General features: G+C 34.2%; 3 protein-coding genes across 4 annotated transcripts in view; 1 reads left to right on the top strand and 2 right to left on the bottom strand.

Annotated features, from left to right (window-relative positions):
- Nucleotides 1-1,847: 1,847 nt before the first annotated feature.
- LOC143449982 (exportin-2-like) lies at nucleotides 1,848-12,863 on the bottom strand. The gene is made up of 22 exons (XM_076950346.1): nucleotides 12,730-12,863; nucleotides 11,457-11,605; nucleotides 11,155-11,281; nucleotides 10,110-10,230; nucleotides 9,859-10,000; nucleotides 9,567-9,623; nucleotides 8,248-8,340; nucleotides 7,944-8,111; nucleotides 7,628-7,729; nucleotides 7,355-7,448; nucleotides 7,111-7,220; nucleotides 6,285-6,459; nucleotides 5,288-5,486; nucleotides 4,951-5,152; nucleotides 4,679-4,853; nucleotides 4,205-4,350; nucleotides 3,877-4,007; nucleotides 3,561-3,728; nucleotides 3,342-3,488; nucleotides 3,152-3,249; nucleotides 2,233-2,360; nucleotides 1,848-2,128 (listed from the first exon to the last, which is right to left on the bottom strand). The coding sequence occupies exons 1-22, from the start codon at nucleotides 12,806-12,808 to the stop codon at nucleotides 2,042-2,044; spliced, it is 2,898 nt and encodes a 965-aa protein (XP_076806461.1). The 5' UTR covers nucleotides 12,809-12,863; the 3' UTR covers nucleotides 1,848-2,041.
- A 4,527-nt stretch (nucleotides 12,864-17,390) lies between these two features.
- Nucleotides 17,391-22,100, top strand: LOC143449171 (ras-related protein Rab-35-like). The gene is made up of 7 exons (XM_076949267.1): nucleotides 17,391-17,547; nucleotides 19,282-19,379; nucleotides 19,524-19,574; nucleotides 19,707-19,830; nucleotides 19,902-20,026; nucleotides 20,143-20,267; nucleotides 21,258-22,100. Exons 2-7 carry the CDS (start codon nucleotides 19,328-19,330, stop codon nucleotides 21,399-21,401), a joined length of 621 nt encoding a protein of 206 aa, XP_076805382.1. The 5' UTR covers nucleotides 17,391-17,547; nucleotides 19,282-19,327; the 3' UTR covers nucleotides 21,402-22,100.
- LOC143449170 (uncharacterized) overlaps nucleotides 21,904-22,870 on the bottom strand; it is a 29,283-nt gene continuing 28,316 nt past the window's right edge. For both annotated transcript variants that reach the window (XM_076949265.1, XM_076949266.1), the window contains one exon: nucleotides 21,904-22,028. The gene's annotated coding sequence lies outside the window, so the exon portion shown is untranslated. The remainder of the gene's footprint in view (nucleotides 22,029-22,870) is intronic.

Below are 22,870 nucleotides of genomic sequence, written 5' to 3'. Positions count from 1 at the left end.
TTACAAATGTACCATTAAATTGCTTTTAGTCCTTTAATTAAGCTTACAGACGCCAATAACGAATTGCGATTTGAAAAAAATATGAGTCACACTAAAGATAATGTATTATCCACCTTGTACAAGTTAAAATTTTAATTTTAAATAATCATAGGCCTTCAACATTTCTTCTTTTCTTTTGTCGCTAAAGCTGAGACTCATAAATTATGTATATCCTTTTCTCACGACACCGACAATTCATAACGCATTCAAAGCTTCTTAAACCTGTAATTATGTATAGATAACAACAAACAAAAGCTTAAAACTTTCACACAACAAATTTCCTTTCTACACGTTAACGTTCACTGGACGCAATGTCTGCTTTAGACATCCCTATTGGCAAACAGGAGATAAAGCAATGTTTGTTCTGACGTAAAAACTTGGAGACTTGACGACAGCTAAGGCAATAAAACTCATATTCTATCGTTAATCATAATTGCTTTCTCAGCGAGCCTGGAATCACTCACGCATTTTATGACGGCTGTAAAACTGAAATATCATTGCCGTGGTTGTCTTGGCACTGTTTTCTGTTTTTACTCCAAAACATTGAAACGATACACTAAAATCATCCAATCCAATTTTCACACTTGTTATTCTCTTCAAAGATAAAAACCCTTGGACTGCAGGCCATATTTTGTAAACAGCGTATTCTCCAGAATATCACATAAACTGATAAACTTTATCAAATAACTTTTTTTAGTCAATAATATTGGAAATTAAAATTTTCCATTATGTCTGAAGTAAAACAGATAGAAGATAAGCTGCGGCGTTGATCTGATTCTAATCACAGGTTGGTATAGTGTTTACTTATGCAATAACGCTGCGTTTTCATCACACAAAGCATTGAAATCTTCAGGTTCTAAGAAGGCATTTACCTAAAATTTGACAAACGGTTGGCTTTACAGTTAAATAACCACGATAATTCAAAAACAATTTTTTCTTCACCACCACCCACACCGTTTTATCTCACTCAGTATCGGCGAGATAAACTGAGAAGTACAATGTTAAACATTAGAGCTCTAGGTATGTATGTTGAAAACTTTAATATTTACATTTATTAATGACAATTTCAATTCGGGAGAGAATGCGTCAGAAAACATCAGTTTCTTTATGATTTACACATCATGAATTGCAGACGTGGGCAGTTGGTACTTGGCAAAAAATATACCGACGGTTGCGGTGTTACTTCAAAAAAGTAGTTTGATACTTACAGTACCTCGGATCCTACTGCAATTTTACCGATTTTTAGGACCTTGCTCAGAAGAAGTCCAAGTAGGCCGAACTAAAATATCTACAGTTTTGTTCGACTCTTACAAACGCATTTAACTAGCTGGGAAGACCAATCAGAGAGCGGTATGGTTGGTGTTATCTTTTAGCCTAGGAGTTACCCTACCAGTTGGCGTGCAGATTCAGGCTAAAATTGCCATAAAGGACTAATATTGTTTTTTAGGCCAAAATTTTGGTGTTCATTTTGCGACTCTATTAAAAAAAGTTTGAATCATGTTTTTTTTATGGCATGTTGTAGAATGCTAGTCCAAAGTATACTAAAATGACATGCAAAATTTTAGAGTGTTATGAAAGGTTTTTCGAGTAATCAATTTTTTAATAAGAATTCACTGTATAATTAAAAAAACAAGACTTTTATAGCAATTTTTGGTATTGAATGCCTCCTTCAAGGTTACTTCAGATCAAAAAAATATGAATTCACTCTTTGCTACTTTAATAGACATTTGTAGGAAAAAAGCGCTAAAATTGGCATTCAGTTTTAAGAAACATACTTCTCAAAACCTTGAAGTAAGCATTTTCAGAAGTACCGAGACCGACTTCTATTTCTTGCAAAAAGTAATTCGGTATTTCTTTCTGACGGTATACTGCCACTTCCAAATGAACACGTGCGTGAACTTTATTTCAAAAAAAAAAAATTGCAAACGACATGTCAGCAGAAGGCAGTGGTTTTAACCGCGGACAACCGAACTCGACAAATTTCATTGGTGTCAAAAACAATCTACAACAATTGAACTTGTGCTGCTTGCAGATATCCCTGAAGAAATTCTCGTGCATTGGAATTCATAACACCAAGCATGGAAGGGACCTGACAAGAGTGATAAAATACTTGAATTTCGAATACAGTGGTCAATGTAGTAATTAGCGGGCATAAAACAGGATTAGCATGAATTCCGAAAAGGCAATTCTTACTTTTCCGGGATACTGCTTTGAAAGTGAGCCAAGACTCTGCGCAAGATATAACTTCGGATTGTCAACTTTTACTGGGTCATGTTCTCGTTTACTTGCAAATGCCAATTGTGAAAATGACGTCTGGTATCCTGTAAGATAGAAATGAGCTAAGTAGTGTGATATCTGCAGCGCTTAAAAGCAGGGAGTAGAACCACAGTTGAAAACATGTAACCCCGGATCAGGTTTTACAAAATTTTATTTCACCAGTTCTTCTCCAGTTCGGGTTTGCATCGGGTGGACAGCAAACATGCGTTCCTCTAAGGGTTTAGGTTCAGCAAGCCTGCTAATATGAGGTTCACTCTGGGTTCGAACGACATTATATAGCTAATTATTTTTTTTACATTTCTTCAACTGCTGCCCCAATAGCAATTCATTAGCTCAAGGAATTTCATCAGGAGTGGGTATTTCCTAGTTTAGGACTTCTACATTGTGAGCTAGGCATATAGGAAACGCCTTTTACAATCACTCTTGGGTTAAGTTATCGTACTGAAAAAGTGGTTACAATTGAAAAAGCTTTGACTTTCGTTCGGGTTTTTGTCGTTTCGTATTTAATGGTTCAGGTTCGGTCTGGGTTCAGACAAATTTACTGTAATACAGTATATTGGATTCTGGGTCCGGTTCGGTTTTCTAAAAACATCTGTTCAGATCGGTTTAAAGGTTTACGTTCGGTTCCGGTGGGACACCGTGCTTCAAACTCGATGATGCCGCTCCCTTTTGTGGTCACCTCACATACCATTACCAGGTAGTCATCATCGTGTATGATCGTGTTTACGATTGAAAAATATCAAGTGTTCAAGAAGTCGAATCAAGAAATAACTCAATAAAAAATCATCTCAACAAATACAAATTTTACGTGAACTGGTTAGTTTTCTTTACGTACCCGGAGTGTCTTCAATTTCAATAAAATGCTCTTCTTCTGGAACTGTTTCGTCTTCAGGCAGCTCAAACAAACCAATCACCGCTTCCAGCAATGGCGTCCTAATTTTGCACATTTAAGGATGAAAAAACTGGAGCTATTTAATACAAATCTACTATGAATATAATATTGTGTTGAATCTCTCAAAACATACCACAGTTGTGAGTTATTCTCATCGAACATCGTTGCGCACGATGTTAGTAGCTTGGAATATCCCACAGAGCAAATCTTTCGTTCCATTTTTCCCAGCACTTTTTGCAAATCGGCAATTATCAGCTTTTCAACGACCATAACAAACATGCTAAAGACCAAGAATTTTTTGTCTTCACTTAGTCTTACAACAAAAAATCTGTTACTAACGAAGCTCACTCACTTGTTTTGTATGGATTGCACTAACTCATAGAAATCATCAGGTGAATTGCGAACGATGTAAACAGCAAAGAATACAAGCAAGCTTCGTACATATTTGACCGTCTTGCTGCGCATCAAACGTTGAAACAGCAGAGAAAAGATTTGTTTCACGTAGGGTTTCAAAACTTCTCTGAGCGTCAAAATAACATGATTAAGTTACATCGTCGACTAAAAGCGTACTACATTATAAAGCTTAATTAGTTTAAACCGATTATATTTACTTTTATAGAGTATACAACTATATATACAATCGGGTCTTAATACTGTTTGGTACTAACATTTTCATTTCCTCCACCATTGTGTTCAAGATGTAAAATCCGAAGTGATCATTAGATTTTGATGCAATAAGCTTCTGGAAAACGCCGAGAAGATTATCAAGTTTTCCAGATTGAGCAATAGCGTTTCCACCCTAAACAAAGGAATGGCTGACTAAGTGAAGTAAATCGTCGGAGAATATAAATCCTCAGAAAAACAAAATGGATAAATTTTAATGAAATATTTAGCGTGATAAATGTATACATGAAGCATAAACGGTGGCTACAAACAGAAGATATCCAAGCTAAACAGATAAATTAACTAGGTATGTTAACTAATGTGTGTCAAAACCTTATCGATGAAGGCTTGTAATAATCGAACAAGTGCAGGGATATTTCCAGGTCGCTCCCACAACAAAGGTGCAAGAAGATGTGGAAATAAACCCATATAAGTACTTGGTATCGGTGGATCATGGATTTCAAGCAAAAGCGACATAACTGCAAACAGAATGATGGGTTACTGAGGTTGGTTTTTGTTTACCCAAGTAGGCAAAACATTACAATTGAAAAGGAACAGTAAGATAAACTCAAAGGTTAATATATATTTATCTAAACAAGCATTTGCAAGTTTAAACGTTTTTTTATTTTTAACTGTAGATACTGGTGGTTATGTTTGCTGATAGAATACCTATAATTGCACTTGACATATTAAGCTTAAGCTTATAAAACCTTGTCTGAATAACTATACCTTAACCTCAGAGTTTATCTTACTTTCGTTTTTTCGTAAATGTGCCACCATTTTTTTATCATTACAATTGCAGAATACCTTGAAATACATATGGTATAAATTCAGTGACATCTTTCTGAAGTATTTCAGTAAAGGGACCAAACAAAGCTTCTTCAAAGCTATTAACTGCATTTTTTTCTGTTGCGCATGTGATTCGTATACACAAAGACAGTGTTTCAAAAAGATAATGGTTAAAATGGGGTTTGCTTGGATTCTGTAAAGCAGAAAAAAAGTTCACAGTGAATCGTAAAAAAGTACATAAACAAAATGTACACATAAAACTGTTGTTACAAAAATAGGGTTAGGGTTACCTTGCTCACTATAACAAGCTTCTCTGTGAGTCCATTTACTAGCATGCCTATATATGGTATCACAGCTTTCTGACCATGAGAAAGTACTCTCATTAATGCCTTCATCATATATTCATTTTCTTCAGAACCAGAAATGGTCATAGCAGCAAAAATGTTTGTTAAAATCAGCTCCAAGTGTGGCGAAAGGTCAGACTGGGTCACTCTAAAAATAAAATGATGACCATAAATTAAAAAAAAACAAAATCTAGCTTTAAAGCAGTCTAAAACGAATTACAAGATGCATGAAATTATGGTTAACCAATGATTGTTATCGGCAAAAACCACAACAGAAACTTACAGGGGAAGTTGCCCATTGCCTTTTATCATCAAAATCCTTTCAATTGCATGAGCAGCATAAGTGTGCACCACATGACTAGTAGATAAAAGAAGTTGGACAAAATGTGGAAATACCAGCATTAGTGCATCATGACCAAGCTGGTTTCTAAATGTGATAACAAAGCGTATGGCATCAGACTTCAACACTGGAAGCTCATTCACTGAAACATAAAATTTAAGTCAAATTGGCTGTCAGTCTGCAGCAGTGTTAGCTTGACACATATTTAAAAAAGATTGAACTATTGCCAAAATGACAAATTAAGGAAAGCACTACCTAACTAAAGACTCCTTTAAAATGTATTAAATTACATTTAAAAAAGTACATGCATAAAGTATCATTTTTCATTACACCAAATACTTAAAAAAGAAAAATTTCCTTGTGGAAACTGTTCAAAACGCCCCAAGTGTGGCTTGAAAATACTATATTTGCAACACTGCAATCGGAACAAAATATCACTTGAAAATTACATTTCAAAAAAGCAACAATTAAAATCACTTCTTGATTTTGCCACAGACTGAAAGAATGCTGCATGCAAGTAGTACTGAGTAATTTTGTTGAGCTGATCAAAGCGAATGGTCAAAATGATTTGGAACTGATAGCTTTTTTGGGATTATAACATAATACTACACTAACTGCCAATTTCATATAATATGAATCAAGGGTATGTAACCTTTTTCCATATCAGGGCTAAATGACATGTTCTGGGGATTTACAAATGACACACAAAACATTGTGAACAAATTGTCATTTTATAAAATTTCAAGTTAAATGTCCATATACACAAAAACATAGCCTTGCTTTACTTGAAAAAAGATGTATACAAAAAGAACTCACGAGACCAATAAAAGGTGACTGGCCCTACCAGATCCAGCCTGAGTTTTTGATTCTGCCCAAGATAATTGCTGTTTCTATCAAAAAATGACCTAAGATAAATTTTGATTTTTTGGTTCTGACTCACCATCTTGCTTAAGTTCAGGGAGAATATGAGTGCTAAAGAACTGCTGCAAATCCACAAGTTCATTAGATTGAGTTGTTCCCTGTTTAGCTGTTGATCCTTTTTGTGCCAATGATGTTACCAAATAAATAGCGGAGTCTTTGCTTTTCCAATTTTTTTCACGACATGACAAATAGCGCTAGCAACATATAATAAAAATGTTTAATTTCAACTACAGTTGTATATACATCTGCTGCAAAATGACTTCTAAGGACCAGGTACATTTTCCATTAAAATCACAACTTTAGTCTAAACAATGGATTTTTATTGAATCAAACAACACAAACATTACTATTTGGTCACATTTCCCTTTTTTTAGAACAATTAGAAAAGTATGGCGCCAAAAGATAAAACTGAACTATTTTGGAAATCTGAGTGAAATCCAAATCCAAAATGTCTGCAAAAAGTTCTAAAATCAAGGAAAATATCACCAATTTACCAAATATTAACGTTTGTCGTCTGTTTCAAAGAAAATTCGTACTTCAAACAAAAGTAGTGATTTTCATTAAAAACTGTAACAAATCCTAAGTTATTTTGTCGCAGCTGTATAATATCTTCTACAATTAATTAATTGTTAATCAACAAAACTCAAGATTGTAGCAGCATATTATGCTTAATGCAAAATCCATGCTGTTAGCCTAAACATATTGAACATAAGACACATGCAACATAACTCCAATTTCTTACAATTCCTTTTTAATCAGAGGTAGAAGTTTCTATGTGGAAAGTGAGACAGCTGCAATGCTTCATGATCAACATGGTTTTCTAGTTTGAAAGAACAGTAACTAACCTCAAGCATTACACCAACATATTGTGAAAATATCTGTGTAACTGGGCCTTCAGCAAACTTGATTAAGCCTCGAACTAAATCACAAGCAGCTCTTCGTCTAGTGTCAGTATCTGAAAGTCAGAATAGACATTGTTTAGGAATATTCTATAGAAAGGTGATTCAATCAGCAACACATTGCACAGTAATATACATCAATAGTTAAGGTTTCTATCATTGAATAAAATCAATAATCAGTAAAAATAACCTGATCCTTCCAAGTCTCTTCTTATATATTCTTCAGGATTGTCTTCAAACTGTTCTTCATCAGCATTCCGAAATTCCATGTTTGGAATAACTACCTACCATATAATAAAAACACAGTTCAAAAAAAGAACTCAAACATAAAAATTTTTTATGCCTGGTATGGATCAGTAAATTTTTACATACAGTAACTTATTAAATTTGATGCCTGTTATTAACTAAAATATTATTTCATGCTTTCAAGAGTAAATAAGTACACATACAAACCAAATATCACCTTTTCACAAATAGACTGTAATACACCTTCTGCTTCAAATAAGGACTTATATTGTGGCCGCTCACATACAGACCGCAAAAAGCCAATAGCATTGGACACAAGCTAAAAAATTTATTGACAAGAATACGATGGGTCATTTGAAAAATACTAAGCAATTCTTAGAAGGGGTAACATGCTTGATAGTTTTATAACAAATATTTTACTAAGAAAAGAATTTCTATTAAAGCAATGTGACCCATTTGTTGGTGGTCAAGGAAATATGCTTCCAGGAAAAATGAGTACAGGTACAAAACATTAATACTTTACATATACCTACAAGGTCATATTTTAACTCTCTTCCTGTGTTAACTAAAAGATTCCAAACAGCGGTTACAAACTGAGGTAAAAACCGACCAAACTCTTCGTCATATTTTTGTGCATAAAGGGAAACGTTGTCACATATTTGTGATTTTAATAGTTCTACATGACCAGCTTCTTCATCATGCTGCAAAAAAGGCAGAATTTAAATACAAAGTGCTAACTTTGGGTCTAGAATGACAATTAATGTTACTCAACATTCGAGGCTGTATTAAAACATTTTAACATTACAAATGAGTTTTATAATTATTATTAGAATGTACTTCGGTGTGAAGGAGCAAATTGTCTGTTGTAAGCAAAGAGTGGAAATGTGTCATCCATGTTTCCATATTGTCTTCAAAAAATTCTGGCAAATCCTTGAAAGATAACTGAACGTTAAAACAAATCTTCCATACACTGTAACAGTGGTATATGAGTCATTTCACGTTGTTTCAACCAATATCTTACAAATTTTGGTAATATTTTATTATTTGGTTAAAAATGCATTAACCAAGTATATTTCAAAGCTTTTTTTGCTCTACTTCGAGTGCTTTTTTAGATATAGGTCTTTGAACATGAGCAAAAAAGTTAAATAATTTTCAGTCACTAAGTGACGCCAGGGAGGCCCTCAAGATACAGTAGTCAGAAGTTTTCAGATGCCCACATTCAAGCTAAAAAAACATATGGATTTTTAAAATGTTGCTGTCAATTAAAACTTCCATACATGTAGTAATAAATGCCACATAGCCTGATATTTGCTTTAAACCAATACAGATACAAAAACATCAATGAAAAAAATGCTGGTTTTCATGATTTTTGAACACAATAAGCTGCTGTTCGCTGCTGTTTTCAGCTTGAATGTGGGGATTTAACAACTTCTTGCAACTTTAATGGCCTCCCTGGCGCTATCTACTGATTAAAAATAGTTAAACATTTTTGCCATCTAAAAAGTTGTTGGACTATCAAAAACAACTAATAAGAATATTCAAATCATCATTATAGGTAATATAAAGTAATAGATATGACAAAAAACATTCCAAAACTGGAATTTATTAATCAAATTTTAAGTTTAAATTTTTAAAAGTGCACTAACTTTTTACTTCATGTCTAAGGAAGCAAGGTCCATAACATAAAGAGCTTTTGAGACATGGCTAGTCAAACATGAAGGAGAAATATGATATATACCCCTTAAATGCCACTACCTCATGTTCAGAGACCCATAAGTTCCGAATCCCCAAACTTTTTTTGAGCGCGACCGAAATCTGAGCTTGGTGAAAATCTCAAACAGTGTATTTTAACACAAAATAAATAATGAGTGTGTGGATGATTTTTATGCAGTAAGTTGCTAAGTTTGTTTTCAAAGTCAACGTTGTGTGGTCCACTCACTATGAAGCAATGTATTTAATTACAAACATAGGTTTGCATTGCCACGGCTCAACCCATTTTTTCACCCTTTGCAACCCTTGTTTGGGTCGCGACAAATACTTTAAAAACCACCGCATTATGGTCTGTAATCATATCTACAATACCTTCTACCCGCAACAAAATTCTACCTGCATAATAATCACAAGGACATAAATACAGTTCCATATAAAAGCCATACCTGATAATTCAAACTGTAGAAGATTTTGCAAATCAGAACCAGTGAGCTGAAAAGAACCTAACAAATGTAGAACCAGTTAGGCTATATAAACAAAATACTGGTATGTGACGTTTAAAGACAGATAAAGGCAAAAACAGTAATATCTATATATATTTTATAACTTCATAATTGCATGACACAATATCGACATTATTGTAACACTCCATTTCATCAAAAAATTATATTTGTAATGTATATACGTTATACAATATTTTCAATTCATAGCATACATATATGAACGATCAACACAAACCCTCAAAACGCCTTCATTGCTTGAATGCTGTTCAGCCAAACTTATAGTAGTATTCAATAGCTGAGTTAATGGTGCTGCAAACTGTTGAAGCACATGCTTGATTTCGGTCCACAGCTTGTCAGATCGAAATTCGTGACGATATCTGAAACAAAAAAAGAAATTAATAGAATCATGGAACAATGAAAGATAAAATACCAGGCTCTGTTGAACCTTCTATTTCTATTTGATACATGTATAATGAAAACACTTGCCGTTTAAACAAAGAGTGCGCAGTTTGCAGAACACCGTTAATGACATGAAAATCATTACTTTGAAAATGACCTATCATTTCCTCTAGTAAAGTGTGCCATTTGTCAGGGAAGTCTTCTTGACCTAAATATGAAAGTATGTGAACATGTTTGCTATATCAAGAGCCTTCCATTTTTAAATACGTACGAACTATTTCTGAACTATAATTTTTACAAGAAATGAATATGAGAAGAAAATATATTGCATAGAGTTTTATTCAAAATTCGATAATGGCTTCAGCATTTGCCACCAATTTTTTAAGTGGCCTGGCAGCTGCATCAACTGATTTAGCAAAGAATTTCCAGCTAGAATTATAGTTTAGAAAAAAAGTTTAGAAAAAGAGGGTTACTTCAATCACTTTGTATATCAAAACATAACACTAATGATACGTGCTGCAAACCTATACAATCCTTACAACACAATTCTTTAAAAATTTTACCAACCTAACGCAATATATAATTACTGTTTAGTATTTAAAATATCAGTTTCAGCAACTGGTATAAAAAAGGGGTAAACATGTAGATAAGGAATATGGGTCAGAAATTCAGATTTCTATTTAACTTCATTGCAGTCTTATGTAGGGTCTCACAAATCTGTTTAGAGAAGTTACAGGTGAACATTGTTTTTAGCCTAGGAATTACTCTAGCATTTAGTGTGCTAGAAAGTTCAGGGTTGCATGCAGTTTCTAGCAAAAAACTAGCAAAACACATAAATCGGGGATAGGTTCAGTTTTAAATAAAGAAATTCCGCTTTTGAGTTTGACCTCTGCAGCAGGAGAGTGATTTTAGTTGTACTTTTGTAAGAGATAGTCTTAGGAATGCTTATTTCACTTGAAAAATTCTATCGATCCCCATGCAAAACTCTTTGAACAATTTCATTTTTTGTAATTTTATTCCTTAAAGAAACAAATCAAGCAATTGGCCCTTTTTTGACCAACACGCCTTCTAGATCGATACACGTATTAGTTTCAAAATGAATATTAACTTCAAAATAGAGTATAACACAGACCTATAATACTGATAGCTTGACTCAACTGCCTTTGCAAATGATCAGGAGTGTGCAGCATAAGGTTTACAATAGTAGACTTAATGGTGTTCCTGTCTTCCATATTCAATTTGTTTGGCTCATCTTCAGTCTGAAACAGAACTTTTATTTTGATATCAAACAGAAACAGTTTGATATCGAGCAAAAATCAAGCAAACTTTCATTCAATGATAATCAAAATTTACCATTAGAAAAGTGTGAAATGAGATATAACTGACATAATTGCATATGAAAAATAGTCTTATCTTAGTGTGCAATTAAAATACTTTTCTCCAGTTTCTCTTTATGAAATTTTTGAAGGTGATTGCAGCTGCAAAAGATACACCTGTGTCCTGCTTGCTTCCATCATCAAGAAATTTCAGAAGAACCAGTGAATAACCAGGGCTTCCTTCGACACTCTCCAAAAATTTTTCAGCTAAAGATGTTTGCAATTAAGCAATAAAAAATAAACTGACCATTAACAACACAGAATCTATAACAGTGTTTAGGGATGCAAGAAAGGAAATATATGTTTGCCTACATATGTAACTGCATAAATTTGAAATATTACTTGTAAACAGAACATCAAATGTTACAAAACATTATGTGTATACTAAGTCAACAGTCTCTAACTTTTTTGTACCACGGACTAGTTTCATGCATACTAATTGTTGTTTGGACTGGCAAAGGCGGTTTAAACATATAACAGAAATATAATGTGACAAGCACAAATTTGCTGTTACAACAACTCAAGTCCAAGCGTATACAGTGTTATTTCGAATTCACCGGAAAAATTGTTCGTAACGTAACTATCTACTTTTAACAGCATGCGCATGCTTTCATAACAAACAATCAGGACTTTGGTCAAAAATTCTTGTTTTTGTCTCAAACTGTTAAAAGATATAGCCTGTTTTGCCTGCATGTTCAAAATCGCAAAACAAACATAAATGGGTCATTCCTTGTCAAATCAATTAGTCATGTAATCCTAAGTCTCAGATATTGATAAAAATTTATTATGTATGGTTATATATTTAACTCTATGATCTTGTTTATTGAAGTTTTTTGTAATATGCAATTTTGGTGTGCACTCTTTTGTTATCCTTTTATGACAATGATATCAGTTACTATCGCTTATGTGGTTTATTTACAGACATTCTGAGTAATGACAGTTTTAATTTAATTACCAAAATTTTTTTTTCATTATGGTTGAATGAGCACGAAAATTACTCTTATTAAAATGCCATAACCTTGTCCAATTTTAATAACAAAAGTTTTGCTGTTCTTAAATTAAATTCTGTCTTTCTTTTAAGCTCAATTACTGCAAAATCTGAGACCTTTTTTGTTACATGGCTGACTGATTTGACAAGGAATGACTTAAAAGGTGAAATGCATAGAGTGCTTATTATATTTTCTCCTATATGGTAATGGTATCGTATCTTCAAGGACCAATGGTTGAGTATTCATGATATAAGCATTATAAGCTATTGACATTAAAAGTGTTAGTTTCAAAGTTTGCATAAATCTAAGCCAACATTTTCAAGACATAAATTATATAACTACCTTCTTTTCGCTGAACTGCATCATGAGACAATGTTTGTTGCAAACATTTGGCAAGTGCAGTATATGTATCTTCTGTCATGTTATTTAAATGTTTTAGAACTATAACCACAAAATAAAATTTTCATTTATAACCTACAAAAATAACAATAATGTATTACTCGTAAACAGAAATTGTACAGTAAAATTAACAAGTGTGTCACAATAGCTCCAGCTGTCACCATTCCTTTTGTTAACAATCAGACAATAAAGTATATATATGGCAGTTTTCAACCAGAAATAACACAAGTAGAGACAAACATTTTACCCTGACGGTGTGGTTCATTTCTTATACTATTTATTTTAACTTGGGGTTCAAACAACAAAATCTGCCTTGTTTGTTAGCTTTCTACAAAACGGTGTGAATATGAAAAGTTTGGTGTGCACGTTGTCCAGTTCCCTATGTGAATATGCTACATTTTCCAACATGGCATATTAAAGGGATTTTAAAAGTATACGCCGTCATGCCAGAATTTCTGTCTCTGTACACATGATTTGGTAAAAACTGCAGTACTAACCAATTTTAACTATATTTTTGCAAATTGTGAATTGCTCTGGCAAACACTCAGGCTATACGGGGGCCAATACCATACTAATTTCCACTGTTTTATCAGTTCAGCATTACATGACGTCAATAATAAAAACATCAAGTAAAACCAGAGGATATTCTAGACCATTGGTTTTCAACCTGGGGGTTGCGACCCCCATGGGGGTCATTAGCCCTTTTTCTAGGGGCCGCGAGAGCTTTCGATGTACCATAGAAAACATTTCAGTAAAAAATTATTTATTAATAATTTTTTATTCCATAAGAGAACCATTTACAATAGGACTCCCTGGAAACATCATACCCTACTTTTTCATTGTAATTATGACTGTTACAACTGTTTTAGGTAGTGCAGGGTAGGGAGGAATTCTGTTCTTGATATTTCTGAGGTTAGGGTTCAACAGCAATATCATTTAGTCATCTTTACTTTGCTATTATGAATGCACAACCGTATTACATACAATGTTCCCTCTAAGCTGCGCGCGTGCGCAAATGCTCACTGCTGACACGGTCTCCGCGCACAGAAAATCTGTGCTGCACACAAGAAAAAAATCCAATCTGAATTGAAAATAAAATAAACGCATAATAATGACCACAGTGCGCACGTCTGATGTTGCTCACAGTGGTCCAAGGGACCGCTCAGGGAGTTAATGTGTTTGCTCAGACTCGTGAAAAATTAGAGGGAACATTGATTACATATGTTTAGCTGCAAATTTTGGAAGGGGATCGTTTGATTATATTTGGTTGCAAAATGGCTCGCTGTATAAAAACCACTGTTCTAGACCTACAAGAAGTTCACTGGATCACGAAGTTTCGTAAATTAACCTAAGCAGTATTGCTAGTAATCTTATAATAAGAGTCTACACTCTACACTAATAAGTGATTTAAAATGTTAACACGCACGACCTTAATTTATCATTCCTTTGTATTTTAACACATGCATTGGCATCATGACCTCTATCATTAGACTGAGGAACGTCTTTGCACTACGGATAGTTTCAGTTGTGTTTTCTTTATGATTTTTGTGAATAGTTAGTTTTTATTTGGGCTAACCAACAACTTCCTTCCTTAGTGCTATGGCCACCAGAAACCAAGTTCTTGCCCGGGATGGGGTTTCTTTTCCCATCCATGCACTGATGTATAGCATTGAAGCAATTTGCAATCATCAGTTGCTTGAACACACCACCTACTCATCTGCTTAATTTTTCGCTTATTTAACTTATGTTTTATGTTTAACTAATTATAGGTTTAGTGGCCGTGCTAGTTGTTACCAGCACTTATTAACGTTATTTTTCTTGAGCAAATTTTAAGCCTTTTCGGCTGTATCACTTTTTCCTGTTCATTGGCGCGTGTTAGTAACAACTGGATTGATTTTTCGTTTCCACCGCGCTTTTGACGAAAAATAAATGAATGAATTTCAGTATTTCGTGGCGACGTAAAAGTATTCTGGGTTTGGTGGTCGTGCTAACCTTTATCATAATAGCAACGGTGAAACTACTGTGTATCATAAATCTTCCACGTTTCAAGCTATCAATGCTTCGCCACTTTTGATTCTGTTTAGTTTACTGATTGTTTGTCAACATGCTTCTTGCTTTAATGTGCATGTAACATTACAACATAGAAAGTACCGTACTTTTTGTGCCAAACCCTGGCGAAAAATAAATTCCAGTTTATGATTTCAAACAGTCCTTTACCGCCATGTCACTACCCTGTCACGAGAACATTTTTAACAAAAATTTGTTAAAAAATGGTTACGTTTGGTTCGAGTGGTCTTAATAGGTTCAAAACTTTTTACCTTTGATTCTTAAGGTTTATACTGTTTGGGGCTTTAACTTGTAAAAAAAAGTATTCTTCGACCTTAAAAAAGAGCTACGATCAAGTGCCACGGCCACACGCAAGGCCTGAGCCAATAGTACATTTCCAGAGTGCAATCTGGGTTCCCTAGGGCGGACAAATTTGAGATGGGGTTTGTAGACTTTGAGCCCATTAATTATTTTGCGCCATCGTGGAGCACAGACTATAACCGCAACATTTTAGCCTGTTATCAGCTAGAACTCCTATTGCTAAATCTAGCTCCAAAAACCTTTAATAATTATAAAATCAAATTTTTGCATATCCATTTCCGGACTCAACTTACTATCTCAAACAATGGCCTGTGTGACCTTTTTATGGTGAAATTGTCACTTTGTTCAATTCATTCGTTCGATATTAGAGAAACTAGGGATTCAGATTACTGTACTGTATTTAGATTAGGCTATGTTTTACCGTACTGATCAGGCAATGAGCCCACATCCTACTTTGCTGACAGTAACAAATTTAAACTACATTTTTAACTAGATCATGTATGAAGGTGTGTCGTATAAACTACCGATATGATATTATACGCATGTGTTAGCGTGTTATGAGAATTAAGTAATTAACCGCGGTAGGCTATATACCGCAATATCGTTACGGTAGGTTTAAAGGGTCTATAGGCCTAGTATACAAGTGCACAACCAGACAATTTGAGTGGTTGGGGTCTAGTATACAAAGACATCTTGTGGTTGTGCAATTTTTTACTATACCCCGTTTTAATGCTCCCTTTCCGGTAGTCAGAGTTGACTTCACCGGCTTTGATCAATCAATCATTTTATTTTGAGTGACTATTTCACCGTATGTAGGTCACGCAACCTGTTGTTAAAGGTAGGCAGAACGTAAGTCAGGAGAAAGGCCATGGATGCAAAAAGTAGATTTTAACTTTTGGGGTTTTAATGGAGATTAGATTTAGGTTAGAAGGTAGATTTAGTTTACTATGTTATAACATTTAAGTTAGGTTAACAACAAACAGTGAAAAATAGCTTTAAACGCATTCTTTTTTTCTGGTGATAGGCCTATATTGACAATCTTTTATTTTGCGTCAAAATTGCGATGGGGACAAAAAACTTAAACCACAGTTGTTATTAGCATGTGCCGATGAACAGGAAAAAGTGACAAAGCCGAGACGACTTAAAACAGGCTCAAAAACATTAAGATAATAGTTGTTTGGTAAAAACCCATGACAATTGAAACCATGACTTTTTCATGACAATTGAATTGTACTCCAAGGACGTGCAAAATCCGAAAATGTCCTTTTTGGCAAAAAACATTTTCATACTGGTTGTTTTTATTCGAATTGGCAGAACTTAGCCAACAAATATAAATACATGTTGTGTTTTTTAGATATATTACGGTTTATATCGAACTAGAAAAGCATTCAGAGTATGTAAACCTCTGCTGGCGCCAAGGCAACGAGTTTAGTGTCTCAACATGTGGCATGATCGAAAACGAATTGTTTTGTCACAAATGATTGTTCAAAGAGTAGGAATGATGTTTGTTTGATGCATTAATTATAGTTTTGAAGGATAGAGTATAACAAAGGTCCCACTTACCAGTGTGGTTATATGAAACACAAGTAGGTAAATGAAAAATTGAAGATTTTGCCATGTTGGAAGTTAAAATTGGAGGGCTATGGTCCACATTATGAAACATATTTTTGGCTATAGAGTTTTTAAGTCTTCATTACTTTATGTTTATTGAATTTCTCGTTTGCTACTTTGTATCAGCTGTCATATGAAAAATCATACACTAAGCGCAAAAACGGTGTTTTATAATCGTTGTATACGACATTTCAAAATTGTACACCATAAATTGCAGTTATTGTTGTTTAAATATGAAAATACAATTCAATTTAAGACGTAAAAACTCAAAATTTCTCCGCTCAGCGCCTCTTGGATGAGATCAGATGGTTTAAGTATTGTGTTGAAAATCGTTTAGCTCTTTCTCCTCAATGCAATTCTAAATACTCCACTAACCTTTTGGTTGATGAAAATATGGTAACCCTAGTCTTTGTATGGTCGGATTATAAAAGGTGTTCCGGTGCCATGGCAACCAAATTTTGTATTGGTCATACGAAATTGACCAGAATGGTTGCCCACCGGGTACCCATTGTTTTTGTAATGATTGGCCTTCATCCCACAATGAGGTCGCTCATGCAACTTATGTCTAGATCAGTGGTCTGCAAACTCCGGGCCTTTTTAACAATTTTTAATGGGCCGCTAGCTATTTATTATTATTTTCACAGTTTCATTGTTAATTCTAGTATTGAGCTACTTTTAAGGCGGTCATCTTTATTTTATCTTTATTTAAATTTCAACTGGAACTTTTACAACTTCATTGTGACGAAAATCTGCAAAGTAAAGACCTCAAAAGCGATACCAAAGGTAATTATAGTACATCTGTCTTGCAGTTTTGGCAGCAGCTTTATCACAAGCAATTTCCATATTTGAAAAAGAAACGAACCAAATTATATCCATGTTAAGCACTACGTATATGTATGAGTAGTCTTTCTCAGCAATGATACCAATAAAATCAGCTCGCAGAAAACGCTTGCTGGATACAAGCTTGAAAAACTTACTCGTTGCGACAACAACAAACTTTCTTCCAGATCTTGCTACTAGTGAATGCAAACAATTTCACTCATCACATTGATGAAATAAAGAAAATACTGCTACTTCGCACTACCAAAAGCGACACACCGAAAACTGCATTTGTGTAAGCTGCGAAGCAGCGAGCTCTGGTTAGCCTGGCGATAACTAACAATGGTGTGTGCAAGTAATATCAGTATTTTGTCTATTTAATGTCAAATTCCAGGAATCGATTTGCTTTGCCTTCAACTGAGGAAACTGCAATTACGATTTTTGATTTTTTTACTTTTTGTTATCGTTGTCTTGTTTCTTTTTGACCCAAAATTCCTGTTAAAAAACGCAATTTTTTCCTGTCACTTTTGGTAGTGCGATAATCTGAGAAAGTACCAAAGTATTAGTCGCAAGCTGCTGCATTGTACAAACGATTGATGTTTTTGTTTAACAACTAAATTTTTCATTTTGTCGTAGTGTTAAAGCACTACACTGTGTTTGTTGACAGATATAAATGTTTGTCAGACTTGGGCATCCAACTTTTTTTAGGGCACCCAGTTTACAGTGCCAGGATGCCCCGGGGAATGCTTTAACAAAAATAAAGGGTATATATTCACTGCTTTGCACACATGACATCTCGTTGAAAATTGCCAACTAGCTCCAACACCATTTGAATTTCATGTAGAGCTCCGGCTCCAGCTCCGTTGAAAATGCACATCTCCGGGGCTCCAGGCTCCGACTCGAAAGCCCTGGTAATAACTATCATGGCCACTAAACCCGTAATAGTTAAACCTTCAACACATAAGTTAAAAAAGCGAAGTTAGGCAGAAGAGCAGGTGGTGTGTCCAAGCAATAAATGGTTGAAAATTGCTTCAATGCTGTACATCAGTGGACTGGAAAAGAAAACCCACTTTAAAGTAACTCCATCCATGTGCATGTCACTGCTTTTGTTAACTTAGTAGTAAAATTTGAAGAGAGAATCATAACAATTTCTTTATGAAATGTTATGTGAAAGTTGTTCCATCAAACAGTGCACAATTGACACCAATGAAGAGGTCAATTCAGTGCTTAACTGCCATAAATTACTTGGCCGAAACAAAATATTCGTATTTTATTTAATAATTGTCACAGGAAAGCAGCTAACTCGTATACAAAACGTGTTTGTGGCAAAATTGGTGCACCGCCTTTATCTAAGGTTTATGTTGTCCTATGGCAAATCATATAACTTTTACTTCTTTGAGCAACAGGGTGGCCGCCACCCTGTAGCATTGGTCATGGAGTGGTGTGGCCACCCTGTAATTCTATAAGTTGGCACCTATGTGGATCAAAGTTATCGCCGAATGTGTCAAAATAAAGGTCATGTTTGCAACATATTTCTGACAATAATTACCTTACCTAACCACAGCAACTGTTTTTCGATTTTTTGGTTATTAGTACATGATTGTTACTAGTATCTTGGCAGGAGAGTAAATAAAGTTTGGTGTGGTGTTGATAAAACATAAACGAAACGTCTAAACCTATCATTATTTTTTATTGTAGATCTTTAAATTATAATACAAATATACTGGATGTCTAATGTTTTGCCATGGCAAGAGAATATGACCATCTTTTCAAGCTGCTGATAATTGGTGATAGTGGTATGTAATCCAAATACGATTTCATTAAAGTACTGTTATTTGTGAAGTATGATATATATGTTTTTGATTAATTATGTTTGAATAGTGATTGTGTGTTTTAAACAATTTAACTTAGTACCAGAAAATTTTGATTATAACTTATAGGTGTTGGTAAAAGCAGCCTTCTTTTGAGATTTGCTGACAATACGTTTACTGGTAAGAACTGCGACATTACTTGAATTTTTAACAAATGGATAAATAATGTGTTTTGGGAATAATTTTTCACATTGTAATGAAATTAATAACAAATACTTGGCAAAAATTTTACTTGTTTTATTTTCATTACAGGTAGCTATATTACCACGATTGGTGTGGATTTCAAGATAAGAACGGTTGACATAGAAGGGGAAAAGGTAAAACTTCAGATATGGGATACTGCTGGCCAGGAGAGATTCCGGACAATCACATCAACGTAAGGCTTTAAGGATGGATGTTTGCTGGATTTGTATAAAAGTGTTTAACTAAAACTATCTTGCATGACAGTTACTACAGAGGAACACATGGCGTAATAGTGGTCTATGATGTGCAAAGTGCAGAATCATTTGTTAATGTCAAAAGATGGTTGCATGAAATTGACCAGAACTGCGATACTGTCAGTAGAATATTAGGTGAGGGGACTTTTTAGTTACAATTTCGTGAACACGATTCATGAAATGTAGAATTATTACATACTACTTTATTTTAAGTCTGCTTGCTTTCAACAATAACCTTCTTTTTTGGAAAGTGGGAAACAAAGATGATTCGCCCGAAAAGAAGGTTGTAGAAACAGCTGATGCTCGTAAGTTTGCTGATCAAATCAACATCAGCTTGTATGAAACTAGTGCAAAGGAAAATAAGAACGTTGAGCAGGTGGGTAACAAGTATCACGTTAAAATGTAAGCAAGAGTTAACAAACTATTGTATTAGGCATCCCATTGAGCCATTTAATGACTATATATGATATGTATTAAAAATGGTGTTGAGTTGGGTTATTTCATTGTCTGAAATAGCTTGTTTCAGTTGTTTAAAATTTTATTCCATTGCGAATCTGTTACATTTTTTCAGAGTTATAGTAAAAAAAGCAAAGACACTCAAATCCACTACCATTTTTTAATAGCCTATAACTCGTTTCAGTTATAGTATATACAGTACAATAGATTGTTATTATTGTTCGGTCTGCCTTAAAATGGCTGTTTTTCATCTGCGCTTACAAACAGTGGATTATAATCATCCGAGAATACCTAGGTAATTGGGAACTAGAAATGATACAGGAAAAGCTGGCTCTTTAGCATAAAAGCCTTCCTTATCCTGGTCCCTTGTTTAAAGTCTTCAAATAATGTAAAGAAACTCAGCTTATTTAGTAAATTCAAATGAAATACTTGCATGTATTGTATACAATCTATAGTTGACTAGCTGTCCTATAAATGAGTTTGACCAAGATTAATTGATTAGCCTGCGTTGAACAAAGATTTGGATGTGAAACTTTTATGGTAAACAAAGCAGATGATGACTAGCTGATTCATATTATTATTTCATCAATTTTGGTTTTTAAAAAGTTTGTAGGGTTGCACAAGGAAAGATTATGATTTCAAATCTATAATTAGAACAACATTTTGAAGATTACCATTTAATTGCTTGTGATATCTTCACCGAGAAGGCTAGAGTGAAAGATGCATGAACTAAGTGTGCAACAATAATGGTTCTTGCTGGGCATGAAAGCTTTTCTAATAAATCTTGACTTTCAATCACCTTTGCTGGGAACGAGGATAATGATAGCGAATTTCATTATGACTTTTCAGGGCTGTTAACATTCTCTAGAAGACGAAATATTAATCCTGACATATTTATTTTTTGTGCTAGATGTTTACTGCAATTACTCGCCAAGTATTAAGAACAAAAAAGAATGCTCGCTTGCAAGCTGGGGATGGACAAACTGGCAATGATCGCATTAGATTAAATGAAAAAGGGAAAAAGCCATCCAAGAAGAAAAGTGGATGTTGCTGATGCTACCAGTTATGAAAATGTCTTCCATATTGACAAAACAAGTACTTGTGGGTCAACTGCCACTACTAACATGCAATGATAGAACTGCAGTACTGAGAAAAATCATGCTAAGCTATTGACTATCCTACGACCTGAACTAGACATTCATATGCAAGAACATTCTAAAAGTTGTTATAAACAAGCCATTACCGATTTGCTATTAATCCTTCATCCCAATTAGTATAGTGTAAGTATAGTTGTTGTTAATGTAGTTCCACTGGGACTATATGCAATTTGAATGTACTTCAGTGTTGATATGCTGTATTTACCTTTATTATTTTTGAGAAGGGCGCTGAATTCATACATAAAAAACATCGCTGTAGACTGTGATTTTACCTTTTCCACGCAAAAACGAAAATAACTCCATTAGTGTTTATAAAAGTGGTCAAATGAAGTTTGATATATTACTGTAGTTCCACTTTTATACAATGTCATATAATTGTGCACTTAATGGAATATTGTCCTTCTGTCTTATCAAACTAAAACACCATCAAACATGTTATAACACAGTATATTTGTCAACACGACTCATAACAAACATCAACAAAGAAACTTAAAACATTCTCAATTCATCCATACTTTCATCATCTGCAACAGTAATAATATTATAGTTAATTTTTCATTTATATATTATATGCTAATAAAAGTTAATAGACAGGATTTATTGTTTGGAATGCTGAAAGTATCAAAGTCGTTACCACAAAACAGGCAGTTATAAATGCTTGTGAATATCATCATGATAGGTATACTGGTATAGCTACTGTAAAGTGGAGGTGAAGCAATAAAAATTTCACACCATGAGCAAATTCCAAAAATGGGGACCATAATAAACCTGTACAAAGCCTCCTGCCGGTGTTGATACTGTATTACATTTAAAGTAAAAATCATATCAACGTTTTTTTTTAATACAAATATAGTTCCTGAACAGAGAGCTTAGGGTGGTAACCAAGGTAACCTTTATTTATAGGAGGGGTATGGATCAAGGCAGCATGGTTGGTGTTGTTTTCTAGCCTGGGAATTCCCCTAGTAGTTGGCACGTCTCAAAGTAAGAAATGTGTTTTAAGCCCGAAAATCCAATTTTGACTTATGTAACAGGATATAGAGATATGTGATTTTTGCCGCATTCCAGTATGAAAAAGTATCAGGCAAGCCTAGTTCACAAGCAAAATTTCAGGGATCCCATGGAGGGATTTTGAGCAATTGCATTTTTAACAATTTTACTATGTAAAGAAATTGACCGTTTTTGCACCCTTAAATCACAACACTTAATTCAATAACACTTTTGTTGCAAACAAAAACTACCACATATCATTACAATCATAAAAAACAACGCAGAGACTATTTTGGAGTCTTATACTACAATCCAAATTATGGTTGCTCTTTATATGAAGCTATCTTATATAACCTGAAATTCAACTCTTGCAAATTAC

The sequence above is a fragment of the Clavelina lepadiformis genome, chromosome 3 (assembly GCF_947623445.1).
Source record: "Clavelina lepadiformis chromosome 3, kaClaLepa1.1, whole genome shotgun sequence".
Lineage (NCBI taxonomy): Eukaryota > Metazoa > Chordata > Ascidiacea > Aplousobranchia > Clavelinidae > Clavelina > Clavelina lepadiformis.
Note: the sequence above shows the minus strand (reverse complement) of the source record. Positions and strands in the feature narration are given on the sequence as shown.

Excerpts from the sequence above, each read along its gene's own strand:
- LOC143449982 (XM_076950346.1), bottom strand. The coding sequence starts at position 12,808 with ATGACAGAAGATACATATACTGCACTTGCCAAATGTTTGCAACAAACA. Across the intron at positions 6,460-7,110 it reads ATGTTGGTGTAATGCTTGAG|CGCTATTTGTCATGTCGTGA; the intron begins GTTAGTTACTGT and ends ATATGTTGCTAG. Across the intron at positions 5,153-5,287 it reads GGCAATGGGCAACTTCCCCT|AGTGACCCAGTCTGACCTTT; the intron begins GTAAGTTTCTGT and ends TTTTATTTTTAG.
- LOC143449171 (XM_076949267.1), top strand. The coding sequence starts at position 19,328 with ATGGCAAGAGAATATGACCATCTTTTCAAGCTGCTGATAATTGGTGAT. Across the intron at positions 19,575-19,706 it reads TGCTGACAATACGTTTACTG|GTAGCTATATTACCACGATT; the intron begins GTAAGAACTGCG and ends TTTTCATTACAG. Across the intron at positions 20,027-20,142 it reads TACTGTCAGTAGAATATTAG|TGGGAAACAAAGATGATTCG; the intron begins GTGAGGGGACTT and ends TTTTTTGGAAAG.